This window comes from Aphelocoma coerulescens, assembly GCF_041296385.1.
Source record: "Aphelocoma coerulescens isolate FSJ_1873_10779 chromosome Z unlocalized genomic scaffold, UR_Acoe_1.0 ChrZ, whole genome shotgun sequence".
Lineage (NCBI taxonomy): Eukaryota > Metazoa > Chordata > Aves > Passeriformes > Corvidae > Aphelocoma > Aphelocoma coerulescens.
In genome coordinates this window covers 54,591,166-54,606,153 of record NW_027184085.1, presented here as the reverse complement: position 1 = coordinate 54,606,153, position 14,988 = coordinate 54,591,166, and the positions used below count along the sequence as shown (strand labels likewise).

The 14,988-nt window shown below is 40.3% G+C and overlaps 1 protein-coding gene across 2 annotated transcripts in view; it reads right to left on the bottom strand.

Moving 5' to 3' along the window:
• Positions 1-207: 207 nt before the first annotated feature.
• KIAA1958 (KIAA1958 ortholog) overlaps positions 208-14,988 on the bottom strand; it is a 51,659-nt gene continuing 36,878 nt past the window's right edge. For both annotated transcript variants that reach the window (XM_069002034.1, XM_069002033.1), the window contains exon 3: positions 208-1,312. In XM_069002034.1, the coding sequence (XP_068858135.1) occupies positions 267-1,312 (1,046 nt within the window). In that variant the 3' untranslated portion in view covers positions 208-266. The remainder of the gene's footprint in view (positions 1,313-14,988) is intronic.

The window sequence follows — 14,988 nt, the reverse complement described above, 5'->3', positions numbered from 1 at the left end:
TAAAATCTGCATTCATATTATAATCCATAAGTACCTTTCATTTTTGCATTAACACTATAAATACTGTTAGTAATACTAAACTATTTCTGTTGACTTATTTGTAAAAAGAAAAATATATTATATGTTTATATATTCTTATAAAGTGAATTAACACTGGAGAGAGGGCTATGAGGGGGAATAGTGTACAATCACAGTTGATGCGTATTATTGAGCACAAATTCAATGCCTCAAACAAAAAGGAAAAGAAAAAAGTGTTTGGTGTTCTCTCAAGCCGTGTCAGACGAAGAGTCATAGGATGCTGACACTATGAAGTTGCCAGTATTGGAGTGGCTTGCCATGGACTGGGCAGCCTGCTGGCTCAAGTTATTGCAGATCAGCACCAGCTGGTTGCTCTGAGCTTCTGAGAGGGTGCTGCAGCTCTGATAGACACTGAAGTTGGTCTTGCGGCCAGGGATGTTGCCTTTCTCACACATCGTCTTAACCATCTTGGCAAGCTTGTTTTTCCCCAGGGCTTGGCAATTGTACCAGTGAAGTGCAGCCAAGTTGACAACGGGTTTGATGGACAGGTAGAAAGGCGCATCCTCGTAGCGCATGGCCGGAGGGCGCCGCTGGGCGTACTCCTTGTAGTCCTGCACAGGGCAGGTCTGTGGGGAGTGCTGGGTGGCATACACCCGCGAGTCCGTCCCGCCTCTCTTGCTCTTGGTACTCACATCCCCGTTGTCTGGCCCCATCCACTCCAGGTATTCCAACCCAGTCTCTGTCACCCGCAGCCGGATATCGCCCCACTTGAGGGTGGACCCATGGAAACCTGTGCAGTGTCCAAATGCCTTAGTGTTGTTCAGCCACACAAGGTTCAGCAGCCCTTCAGGATTGTACCGGCTCAGTAAGCCTCTTTTGCGCAGGATAAGCTCATCAGCAAAGGTGAGCTTCATGGATTTGTGTGGCTTGTTTCCTTTCCCTTTACATCTCAGCTCTATCTGCTTTTGCTTTAGAGCTTCCTGGGACCTCTTGAACTCCTTATCCCTCGTAATACTGTATCCATACCTGTGCTCTTTGAGATACCTCTCCAGTCCACACTGATAGTTGGCCAGACTGTTTGGCTCATATTCAGACCCATCTTTTTGTCTGGCATCCACAAAGAAGGACGCAAGATAGGCATCAAGCTCTTTGCAGGGGATGACATAGATCTCACGGGTCTCAGAGGGGTACTTGGAAATGAGGAATTCTCGGAAATTGCGGAGAGCCGTCTGCGTGCTCCGAATGGTCTTCTCATTCTGCTCCCTGCTGAGCTCTGCTGCTCTCTCATCCTGGTCTGGAAGAGGAAGAATGGGACAGAAAAAAAGCAGAAGCAGTGAGTTTATGTGATACTTTTCCTAAACTGAATTTCCTCAAAAAGGAAAGAACTTAATTTCACAAAGGGCTCTGGGAAACACCTTTAGATACCTCTCACATGACTGAAAAGCCAACTTCAATTTCACAAATGAAACACTATATGACACAAAACTAAGTGAGCTCCTCATGACACTGAGGCACAGTTTTGTGCATGGAGATTTGTGAAAATCATTGAGATTAGAGGCAATCTGCTTTTTGCAACAAAGGCAAGGTGAAGGATTTTCTGTGGATCACAATGCTGTGTGCAGGGCCCAGACACAGGAATAAGCTCACTCAGAATTATTTCACTTATGAAACCACAGCTTGTACTGGTTACATTTTTTTCCTACAAAAAAAAAGCTAAAGCATCATATTTAGGACAGTAATATTTATCTTTAATCAGGCACATTTTTAAAGAGCAAAATAAATATAGTCAGAACGTACAGTACAAAATAAGGCAGCACACCCTAAGGAGTTACTGCAGAGCAATGTGCAATTTACAAATGTACAAGAATAAAGAAAACATATTTAATACGTTCACATCAGAAAACATGTAAAAAAGCATGATTGTATAATCTCTCTATGTCATCAAACTGTACCTTGACAGTACAATTATGACCATGTCTTTTCATTCTGCAGAAAAATCAAATTCTGGAAACAATTTCATGTTGCTTTAGAGGCTTTCCCGATTTCCTTACAATCAATGACCCATCAAAACACAATATTCATCTGCTACCACTATGATAGCTGTTACTGACAGCTGATTTTCTGGCTGATCATAAGAGAAGCATAAAAAGGAAAAGCCTTGTAAGTGATGTGTGTTTTTAATGACTGTTTTCTTGGCATATGCAAACTATTTGTTTGCACAAGAACGCAGCTTAAAGCATATACATGGAATCGTCATTCTGAATGTGAAAAATCTTAATGGATTTAGAAAATTAACAGCAAATGCAAAGAAGGAAAATTCAATCATTTCACTGTTTTCTGGAACCGCACGTGGAGCACTTTTTGTCTCTCTTTCACTTAATAAGCAGAAGAGGGAGAAAAAAACCCAAAGCTCTTTTTTATTTAGTCTCATTGCAAAACCCATATATTTTGGCATCCTTTTAGCTGTGCCATAGCAACACTCACCAGGTGTTTCCCACCCAACATACACACACAAAGTGGTATGAGACCAGGTGAAGCTCCCATTGCCTCTCTGCCATTCAGGCCAAGGTTATGTCAGGCTGAGTAGCAGAGCCTTGGCTTTGCACCAGTGTTCAGACACTTGCTCCTCCCTTCCCCGCAAGCCTGTTAGCAGGGGAGAAGGCAGAAGGGAAAGGGCGGTAGCCTCTCCTTCCCTACCCCACCTGCAGTTTTCCAAGTGGTGCAGAAACACTGGGGCAGAGCTGGGCAGATTCTCCTTCCACCAATCTACAGGGTGACTCGCAAGGAAGTTCATCCCATCACTTCCATACCACACCTGCAGGCAGAGGCATGGGGAGTGACTTGCCCCAGCACTTCCCAGCAGGATAGAAACAGGACTGAGTTTATAACCCTCAGGACCAGCTCCTGTGTCTTCAGAGTGAGGCCTCCTGCATCCACAGCACTCACCCGTTTAGAGGGATTTCTTAAATCCTCTGTAAAGCACAGAGAAGTGGCCATCCGCAACTGAGGCCTTTGGGGGCTTCTGTAGGCAAGAAAAGAATGGTGCCACAAAGCACTGAGGTTTGCTTGAACTGTACTCCAGGGGAAAAAGAAAGGTCACCTTCCTGATTCAGAAACTCACTTTAATACTGATGTCAGTATCAAAGCACTCCTAGCAGCCTGCAATGAAGCCTCACGCTTCAGGCAATGTACATAATAGATCCTTTTAGTATGGCTAGATGCAGGCTGGAAACAAAGAGACAGGCCTATTTAAAGCTCCAAAACAAACATTTACTCTGGTGTTTTGTTCACTGCACCCACCACCACTTATTATAGAACTGTGTAAGTAATCAGTGCTTTGACTGACAGCCCACATCCTAAGTTCCATTTCAATACAAACAGCACATATAATGGCTCAGTTTTATAAATGTCATCAATCACTTCTTCTTAGAGAGTAGCCTGTCACAACACAGCAGTGACACCCAGTCAGTCATTTACATTACAGCATCTTTCCTTAATCTGCAAAGGAAATTGCCCTATCTGCAGCTAACAATTATAAAACCCATGCTGAATTAAAGATCCTCCCAACTTTCACGAGCAAAATAGTACCCCAGAAACACTGCATTCCTGCAGTGGTGTGTTGTGTGTTACTTCACAAGGCAGGTGGGAAATGTTAAAAAATAATGGGTAAGGTTTTCATGCGGCCACATCAGGAGAGCTACATTCACTTTGGCTGTGAATCCAGGCTGAAGTAGCAATAGTGGATTATCCTCTTCCTATGAGACTGCTCAGATATTGGCAATGTATCATGCACCATGGCACAAACGTGGGGTGTTTCCCATGTAACAGTTCCCAGATGTTTGTTTTGTCTCACTTTGCTGCATCTTGCTGAATAGAGACCAAAGCTCTTTTGATTGTTCTGTGGAGCTGGTGGAAACTACTGGAAACACTGGTGGGGATCTACATTAGTTCCTTGACTACTGCAAACATAAACCTGTTTGCTCTTGGACCTCCACTGCTAATAGCATCATCAACTCTTCAGTGTGCATGGGTTCCAAAACTGGGTAAAAGCACAGAAAAAAATGCCACAAAGTGCTCCTCAATACAAGAGAACACCTCTGTATCAGAACGTCCCCAAGCTACAAATTGATGGCAATAAAGAATGGGGAGGTGTTATAGATGTTTTCACCTTTCTTATAGTCTTCTGTATGTCTCTGTTGTTAGGCTTTAGGAATACAAATACTCTTGCTTTATGATCTAATTTCTCTCAGCTGGTTGGTCAGAACCAATCAACCAGAAATTATTGTCATCATTGATCTATGAAGCCAAGCTCTCCTTAGTGTCTTTTCCTTGTCATAATGCAGTCTTTGGAACTAGTAGTGCTGTTACCCCTGTTTTACAGACTACAACCAGAAGCATGAAAAAATGAATTGATTTAGAGATGCATTTCCTGAGGTCCTGTCCCCTGAGCTACATCAGTGCACAAAGGACCTGGTTATAGCTCTTGTGTTTTTTATCATATCCCACATCTTTCATTTCCAAGAAAACCAGAGTGTGGCAGAAAAAGACAGTAAAACCCACCTTACTGGGGGGTCCAGGGTAAACTCCCAACCATGAGTTTGAAAAAGTGATAAGTACTTAAGATGTTCTAGTTCAAATGTAGCGAAAGAGATAAAGTGACCAGGGAGAGATTAAACAGACAACCTAGTGGGAGCGGGATGTCCCAGGCTAGCCCATGACCATCAGATGATCTCTCCCACAGAGCAACAGCTGTTTTCTGATCTTTTCTTAATCTGATCTTAACGCAGCCAAGACTTAATATTATCAGCACAGTTATCAAACTCAGGCTTGTTTTAATAACTGCTCACACACATACACACATTTGGACTCCCTGAAAAGGACATAACCTCTGTAATTACATATGGCAGGGGGAAAAGGCACTTGCTTTCATGATAGACAGATACAGATTGTTAATGTTCAGAGAACATTTGTGGCATCAGTGGGAGTCAAAAACCAGAGTTATTATTGCAAACAGTCTTAAACTCTGCATATGGTAAGCAGTGAGATGTCACAGATGTACATTAAAAGTAAGGTGGGTTTTCTTGGTGGTAATCACATCACCAGCTAAAGTCTTCTCTGCCAAATTTGTGTCCTGACTAGGAAATTCCTCTGCAGCAGGCCTGCTTCCACTGATACTCTTTCATTCAAGTGAAAAGCCTAGTTAACCACACACGAAACACCATGTATCTCTATGCTGGAGCTAAGTGTCCTCTCTCCACTCCCCAGCACCTTGCAGGTTGGCTGTTGCCTGTGTTTTGCAATCACTGAAAAGCAGCGATATCCAACCTTCAGGCTGTGGCAATATGCAGCCCACTAAAACAGTTCAAGTAGACCACAGCTTGCTCCTACCTTTTTCTCCTGTCCCCTCCTGTTTCAAGAAGGTATCTATACACAAACAAGACCCTCAAATCTACAGTCTCCGTGAGCAGAGGTCATTCTGTTGTTCAAAGGAGTTATGGTCAAGTCACAATGGGGAACAGCTGCATGTGCCTCTGACAGATGTGCCCTCCTGGAAGCCGTGCTACTGCTTCCCTGTCAGAACCAGCTGAATACCACTGTCATACCACAGCATCCCAGAATATTTCTGCATGCAAATCTTAGAAAGCTGATTTTCACCATATCACAAGAATAACCCAGCATTCTCATGACTTGCTGCCAAAAATGAGGGTGAGGGTAAGCACAGAAGGTGTCCACAGCAGAAGCGCCTCTAAACATTTGCAGAAACATCCTGAGAATAAGTAGACGAAAGTGCATCTGTATTTTTTCTTGAATTTCTGCCCTACCCCTCTGATGTTGTTACTAAATTCTGTTTAACAGTTAAAGTTCCCTGTTCCCACTACACTAAGTTAAACTCTATTTTAACATTTAATATGTTAAACTCCAGTTTAACATTCTCAGAAAAGGCTTTCATTAGCATGTAAAATCTGTAGTATGAAAGAAATTAATTAATTAATATCCCCTTATGAATGACACTATGTTTTTGGCAAAAAAAATTATACTTCTATTCAGTTAACTTTCTCCAAGGAAATTATCAGCAAAATGTTTTATGATTCTAAAATTAAAAAGCTTAAGATTATGACAAAGAAAAAAGGACATAGACTGCAAGCAAATGAGTATGGGAATATTTATTCAATGGTATCTCCATTACGTAAAGTCACTAAAATAAACTTTAGTCATCTGAACAATTTTTGCAAGGTATAGGAAGGTCTGATAATGAATGCTCATTCAAACACTAGTGCTGATTTCCAGTTTGTGTTCTCTTTCTCTCAACAGCTTGAACAGATTTGAGATGCAGTCTGGCTGCTGGCAAAGAAAACAATAAAATACACATCGATATTAATGGGACTTCTGCACAGTACTCAGATGTCAGAAAATCTGTAGCCATGATAAGGGAGTAAGAAGTTACGTTCTCCTATGACTGACTGGGTCACCGTCTTTTTGCAGAGGTACTAGCGATTGCTAATGAACAGTGCAAAACAGCAGCACCCTGGGAACTCCAATTTTTACAAAGCCATCTTCCTTCTCTACCTGATGTACATGACATCTGAGCCATTCCAGCACAAAGGTTCTAAAAATGCATTTTCTAAATAAAAAATGTTCCCATTGGCTCACTTAATCTAGTTTTTTGGTTTTGCTTTTGTCATGGTAGTGGAAAACAGAAGTGGTGCATTCCAGTTTTAACTTTCATTTCCCTTCTTCCACTGAACAACTAACAGTGGCATTTCTGGGGTATGAGGCCATACAGTTACCTACCTCCTTTTGCAGCTGCTCTGAGATGCACTGGCATGAACTGCTGCAATGCAAAATGGGATGTATTTCCTCTGTACCACCACAGTGAGATATTTACCCAGATTCCACCTCCACTTGACAGGAAGAAATACACCAATTCCAGCTCTCCCAGGCTTACCCAACACTGCAACACTGCACAGCAGGATGCTAAAGCTCAGACACAGCATGGAGAACAGCAGAAACAGAAAATATTTTGCAGGAGTACTAAGAAACCCATATATCTGGTACTTAGGTGATGTACAGGCAATATACACTCAGCTGGCAGCTGGAGTGGAATCTGCTATTTTATCTGGCCCATTCCAAGTCAGTCACCTGGATTGTAACCAAGCCTGCAACCATCACCAGGTCTACCTGCTATGCTTCATCCCACTCTTATTTCCATAGCTATTATCTTTACAGGAGGTATATAAAAACAAATTATTTGGACCCTTATATAACTGACATTCGGGGACTCGACTCTTCATAGAGGTGGAGGATATAAAAGCCACACTTAGAGTTCTATACACTACAAACACAAAACCATTAGAAAACTTTAAAAATAAAGTGAAACCCCATTCCACCTGTCAAAGTAACTGACTAAACTTCCTTCAACAATGTTCACTTCTAAGATACAATTTCTACTTTTTCAGAGCTCAGGTTAAACAAATCAGGTAGTTTGGTGAAATTGGAGTGCTGCTGGAGTTGGTAAGTAGGAAAACATTACCTATAACGTGAAGCTAATGTCAGCTGTGTATTGAGCATGCATATTTGTATTCAGCCGTATAATATTTTAATGATTTCCAAACAACTAATGGCTAACACCATTAGAAAACTGCAGGTACTGGTTTCAGTTTAAAGCTAAAGAAAAGAGTTATTTTCTTAAGACTAAATATTTAACCCTGGAAAACATTTTTTTTTTTTACTCAGGACTTCTTAGCAACATAATGAAATTTTGCCCTTTCAAAGTATGTTAGTTATTTAATGCTTTGTGGCAGAAAGAATTAAAGGAATGATTGTAATGGTCTACACTAGCCTGAGTACTGGAAGCTGGGTGATGCACAGCAGAAGGGATGCACTTGTTTTCAAAGAGGACCTGGCTTAGCGCCAGTCCGGAAAGTGCTGCATACACATCCTCAGCAGAGTATCAGTTTTTCTCCCTAGTAAGTTTCCAATTTAACAAAGCATATTTTAAGTGTGTTATGGATTGGTGTTCCTGTATTTAAGTATTTGCTTATGTAAAAATTAACTGGACTAAGTCATTATATGTATAGAAGGTGGAACTGAATAAAATTTATATGTATACAGTGACTTGATTCAAAAGCTGATAAGAGGAAAAAAAACAAGAAGAAAAATAAAAAATGCGGAGCGAAAAAACTGTAAAGATCTGAGACACACCTCCTTTATTGAATTAAGTTTACAATTCTCAGAGCAAGAATCCATTTCTTACGTAACAAAACCAAGAATCTATATTTCCAGAAAGGTTTCCACCTTTCCATGTTCCTACAGAGAAAATCAGATTTATAGATGTGTAAACAGATCTCAGAAGCAGTGATTGCTCAGCCAGAAATTTAACTACTGGGCTGGTTTGCACAAAATCACAGGTATAAATTTATATATAATTTCAGAATATTTGGCACAGTGGAATTTTGTGCCCCTCTGCAACTGAAAGCCCTGTGGAAGAAGAATGAGAAATGGGGCCCATGTATCCCCTTACAGTTCAGTCTTCTCTAACAAGAATTTTAATGTAAAACATGTAAAATGTGCTATTTCACATCACCAGAGGTTCAGCATGTTCTCAGCTACAGTGTACCACCAGTTTTAATGTAATCACATTTAAGAAAACCTTTAATAAGCATAGTTGAGAAAGCAGCGCAAGAGGTCTGGAAGGGATGAGCCAGGGCTATGAAGTTTGCCTGCTTTTGATTCACTCTAGACAGCAGCTGAGAAGCAGAACTGGGAAATATGGGAGAGAAATACAGATGAGGGGGAGAGAAGAGAGAATAAGAACAAAGGATATGAAAAAAACAACACCAAAGAGAGATTAAAACCAGATGAGAATCCTCATCATCTGAAATCTAATTTATATCAGTGTTTCAAAATGAGTCAGTCTAACTGGGGCAGCAAGCAGAGAAACAAAGAAAAGGAGAATGTAATAAATATTTTATTACATTAATCATAATAAGCTGCACTTTAAGTCTTGGCCAAAGCATATTCTTAAATCAAGCTGAGAATGTGAGCAGTTTCAGACTTAAGAGCATGAGGCCCACATGACTGTAATTAACATAATAAATCATACTGTGAAACTCTCTACACAGGCTGACAGCACTTGGTTGATAAATTGCTTATTAAAGGCTGCAGACATTTTTCCCTCTATTTTATTGAAGTGCCATTGGTAGTGAATCAAAAAGAACCCTCTTCTGTTCTGGCTGAACTATCTACTGCAGATGTAAGTGGGAATGTGTTGGCAGCTCGTGCCATTTACTTCTGGTAATACAGATTGCAGCACATGCACCCCAAAGAACTGCATTTCAGTATTTTTTCTTTAATTTAGCAAGGTATTCCAACTGCCTTGTTAGTGACCTTGATGTATCATTTCTGAAATTCTGTGCTGGTGATTTTGCCCAGCCAGACCAATGTGTTTTTACCTTTCCTTTCACTGTATATTGTCCAGTAGGAGTGAAGCAAGCTATGAAGGGCACAAACTCTGTGAAGAGCTCACAATTTACAACCTCATAAGGAATTTCCATGTACACTTTTAACACACATATTTCTTTTCTCTTTGCTGGCTCAGAAAGTAGTATTTGAGGAGCGGCTCTTTACACAGTTCTCGAGAGAGAATGAAGTCTAACACTTCAAGTGAAATAGCTTTTAAGGTAGATTTTTAGCCTGCTTTTCTGTTTCTCTCCTCCTCACACTCCAGAAAAAAATGACAACCATGAACTTTATTTTAACCTTTACAAACACAACTTTCATCACATTAAAGGGACAGAAGTTTAAAATGTAAAGGTTGGGGAAGACTCAAAGCTGGGCAGAGGGCAGCAACATGAATACATCCCAGCTTGCAGGAGGAGGACAGCCCTCAAGCGTTAGATGCTCTGCTAGGCAGCTGCTCACACACCCTGGCTGACCGAAGACCACTTTATTCTAGACTAACCATGGCACTCCTAGGCATTTGCCAAGACAAGGACTCCCAAGAGGTGCAGGAGCAGCTGGAAATTTTGCACAGTGAGGAGACAAACCTGCAAGAGAAGCACATTCATCAAGAACTGGACTGTTGTTCATAGCACAACTCATTTCTTTCTGTCCTTGAATACATGTTTAAACCTAATTTATCATAGTTTGACTGAGTAAATATTTAGTCACATTTTGCAGCTCTAATTGAGTAAAGTCTCTTTAAATGAAATGAGGAGTTTCAGATGTTTTCTAGCTATGTACACACTCAGGAGAGCATACAAAAATTACTTACCTGCTCTGCTGCTCAGAATACTGTTATTATTTCTCTTCTGTATTTACACTGCCAGAATTTTCCTGTCAGGAATGTTTTGTTATTTCCATACAAATAATTTGTTCTTCTATATAGGACATGAACAACCAGTTCCCCTGCTACTGAATGAGTTCATGCCAAAACTGACACAAACCAATTAATCTAAGAGGTCACATGGGGTACAGTTTAATGGATATAATTATGGATGTGTTATACATATACATGGTTATTTTAATATGCACTAGCACAATAAACAGTCTGATGCATTCAACAATTCTGTAAGTGAATGGCAAATGGGACAAGTTATTGTCAAACTGTAAGTTTTCTGAGTACTATCTTAAATGGGGGAGGGAAAACAGAGGCATAAAGCCAATTCTTTATACAGAGAGGAAAAATAAAATGAAATTTTTGAACAAAAACCAAAACGTCTATCAGCATATAGGCATGAATGTTGTTCTGTAATGCTAAGAATACTGTCCCTGTCTGTTATTTTGTTTTCTTGGCTTTACAGTCATGCGAGAAATGAAGTCCCAAAGAAGTGGCAATGCTCCATCTGCTAGGAGCAAAGGACAGAAAATATCTCCATAAGCTGGCACATCAACATGACTGAAGGATAGAGCCCATAACAATCAGAATAGTGCTCCAAGTTGTGGACAGGATGAAATTACTCCCATAAAAAACCATCAGTGCTTCTCTGGCTCATTCATACTGCTATCTTTGACCAGTCACTGTAGGAAAGCAGAGATTAGGCATATACCCAGTGAAAACAGAAGTGAGTGTAAATAGAAAATCGAAACGAGCTATTCAACGGTCAGAGCTGAACATCGGGTTTTTTTTTTCACAGGCTCAATCTTTGGGTACAGGTTTCCTGGTTGAAATAATACAGTAATACAGCACATTCAGCTGTTGCACTGGGGTGATGTGACCTGGGGTAGAACAGCTCAGAATACATTTTCTCCTTCTCTGAACAAAACGGAAGACCAGCTTTTTTCTTTCAATTTTTCCTTTCCAAGTACAAAGCAGAAAGCAATTGACTAAATATTATTAATCCATTGTTGTTTCAAGTGATGTTTTCATCATGAAGACCTAGTTAATGAAAAGCTACAGCAGATCACAGTGTCACTGCGATAGTCACCCTCAGTTCCATCAACAGGAACACATGCAGAATTTCTGTGTGTGTATGCGCATTTACTGTTCAATTTGAGTTAAAGGGATTAACAGGTATATATCAGAAGTAAGATGCAGCCAATGCACTTAATGATCAATGCATAATTAAGCAAAGTTTTAATAACAGGAAGTTTTAATCAGACTCCACAAGGTCCTCAGCACCACTTTTTGTAAGACGCGCTGCTCCCAGCTCCCGCCAGGGGCAGCATTCAGTGGGAACCATGACCTGGGAACTGCTGTGTCTAACACATTTGTGTGATCTGCAGCATCCTTCCATTTTTAAAGGGCAGCACGGCCCAGAGAAAAGCAGACTCATTTGGGAAATGAAAACACAGCCCTGCCCAAACGTTCCACAGAGGCCACCAGCACATTCAAGCTGTTCAAAACACCCAATGCTGAAAGCAGCTCTTCTGTGACCACTCTGTGGAGCACCCCAGCAAGAAAGATTCATCACAGAAAGCAGGCATTCCATTTTCTCTCTCTTGAGGCTTTGATTTAATAGCCTGTTTCAACACTTCCTGGAATGGGCATATGCTTCATTTAAGCATACTTTATCAAACAAAGATAGATTTCATTATGTTTCAGTGCTTCCAGGATCTGAATGTTTTAGCAAGCACTGGTCAGTGCTGTGCCAGCCATGATAAAATATCTAAAATATCATCATGCCTGTGTTTTCTTTTCTGGAAAAATTCAAACAAGAATTTCTGTATTCCAAATTTCTGTCTTTCTTGGAGAGATAGAATATATACTCAGATATTTTTACTGGTTTGTTTCATGCTCAAGCAGATTTTAAGTTCATTGCAAACACAAAAAGAAGATGACATGACAGAAGAAGACTCACTAAGAGGGATATAATTTAGGTATGAAGAAAATCAGAGAAATGAGTAGTGGCTTCACAGAACAGTTTATGCAAAAAATGCCATGTTCCCATCACTGAGACAGGCGAAACAGTTATTCCCAAGGTCTACTGCTACTAAAATCTTAGATATTGAAAACATATGTGAAGTAGTCCTTCTGTAGGTATAGAATCATTGACTCATAGAATTGCTAAGGTTGGAAAAGACCTTTAAGATATGAAGACCAACCATCCACCTATTACAATCACCATGTTCACCACTAAACCATGTCCTCAAGCACCGTATCCACACATTTTTTTGAACAGTTTCACAGGGATGATGACTCTACCACTTCCCTGGTCAGCCTGTTCCAATGCTTTACAAACCTTTTGATGATGAAATTTTTCCTAACCTCAACCTCCCCTTGTGCAGCTTTAGGCCATTTCCTCTCATTTGTCACTTGCCTGGGAGAAGAGACCAACACCTACCTGGCTGCCCAGGCTGAACAACCCCAGTTGCTTCAGCTGCTCCTCATCAGTCTAGGTTCCAGATCCTTTCCCAGCTTTGTTTCCCTTCTCTGGACATGTTCCAGCACCTCAATCTTTCTTGGAGTGAGGAGCCCAAAACTGACCACAGGATTTGCGGTGTGGACTCACCAGTGCCCAAAACAGGGGAATGATCACTTTCTTGGCCCTGGTTAGTGAAGTACCAGCCTCACACAAAGTGGAAAATCATTCTCAGAAAGTGTCCTGATCTAAACCACCAAGCCCTGTGTTCCCTTTTTGTCCCAGCATCCCATCTGAAGTGCAAAAGGGAAGAGCGTGTCTGAAGCCTTTCCAGGGTCAGCATCCCTCTTGGCTGCTGTGCTGCATCTCCTCTGCAGATCCCAATCTGACTCTGCCTTGTTTCTCTTTTCTTAAAGACTCACAAATCATAAGCTGAAAATAGCTCCAAAATGAAACAATTTCAAAGATCACACAGAGGAACAATCTCTGATTAAAAGCACCGTGTTAAATAATCTATTTCCTAAAATTAAAGTGATGTTCAGTACAGATGTGTCCAATTTTGTTTGTTTTTTCCCATATGTTTGCAGGAGAGCTGGAGCCAGCAGAGGCTTTATTTTCTTCTTTTATACACCAGTATCATAAAACAGAGCACTTCACACAAAACAGTTATCTATTTAAGACACCTTTAGAGAAAGGGAGAACATAGCATCTCAGTCATGTTGGTTTGCAAAAATTAATTGCTTTCTACTTTTCACTTGTGCATCCTATTTTTTGCTTTTCAGCCTTCCATGTTAGGGTAATGGTGGACAGGGTACATTTCTAGGTCTGAAATGAATGGTGATGCTCCAGAACACAACCATTCATTGAAATGGGCAGTTTGTCTTCTGGTATGACACGCCATCTTCCTTAATACTGTTTGTGCAATGGTACTTTGAATGAAAAATATATATTTAAATAGAGAATAATTCCTCTCTTCAGAATCCGAGTGAATATTCTCAACTGTTTGTCAGCTGAACTTGGCATGCTCTACAAAATGAATCCTTAAAAACTGCTGGGGCCTGCTGCAATAGTCCTTTTCTTTCCTTCCTAGCTACAGGCAAATAATTTTCACAGATTGCATGGAAACTATCATTCCTCCACCTTCCTCTGTTACAGAGGATCAATAGGCCTATGCAGCTTTTATTGCAGGAATGCACCTGAAAGCCCATCCCTAAACATCTACCACACCAACCTACTTTCAGTATGAATACTCATGAATAGCCTGCTCCAAGAAGTATATATATATATATATATATGTATCTCCAGTTACAGTGCTGCCAGGAGATGTCCCTTTGTGCTGCACGTACTTCCCACTCAGAGGAACTCCACGCTGAAAAGAGGAAATAAGCCCTGACATCAAAGAAAGCAGCAGCCTAATCTTTTGCATGCATAGCTGTTCTGATAAACACTTAATATTTAGGACAACCTGCATGTGACAAGTCCATTGCTGGTTATACAAAAAGGCTGGCATGAGCTTTCTGTGTCTGAAAGGAATTTTCACTAAAGAAAATACATGTGAAGTCCTGAAATGGTAATAGGTACATTTCTTAAGCACAGTGAAAAGCTAAAGATACAGTAATAATTGATGCATTTTCATTTCTGTGTTCTGCAAAAATTACTACCTTGATAAATGCCTCTCGTAGGAACAGCTTCATAAACAACTCTTGTATTAGAGTTGTTAGTACTACGGATTCATTTCTTTTTTAAAAATTTGTTTGTCATGCTGCGCACCCAGATGATAAAAGCAATTATATGACTAGTCTGCCAAGGCTAAATTTGTCCTCTTTATGCTACTGTCCTGCTTTTAAACAGAACTCCCTTACAATATCGTAAAGATAACTAATCATTAGCTAGACTTCTAGAATAAAAAAGTCTAGCTAGATTTCTAGAATACAGCCCCCAAAACATTATATTATAATTTAACAGCATTTGGATGAAGATATTTGAAGGTGGAAGTGGGCTGGCAAATCCATGCTGCAAGACCAGGTGATTAATCAGGCCAATAGCTTCCTTTTTCTGATAGTTAAAACTACAGTGATCTAATTTTATTCTTCTAAATAAGCCAGGCTCTAGCAACTTTTTAAAAAAAAAAGTGCTATCTTTTTTGTAATTATGTATCTCAGCAATTATT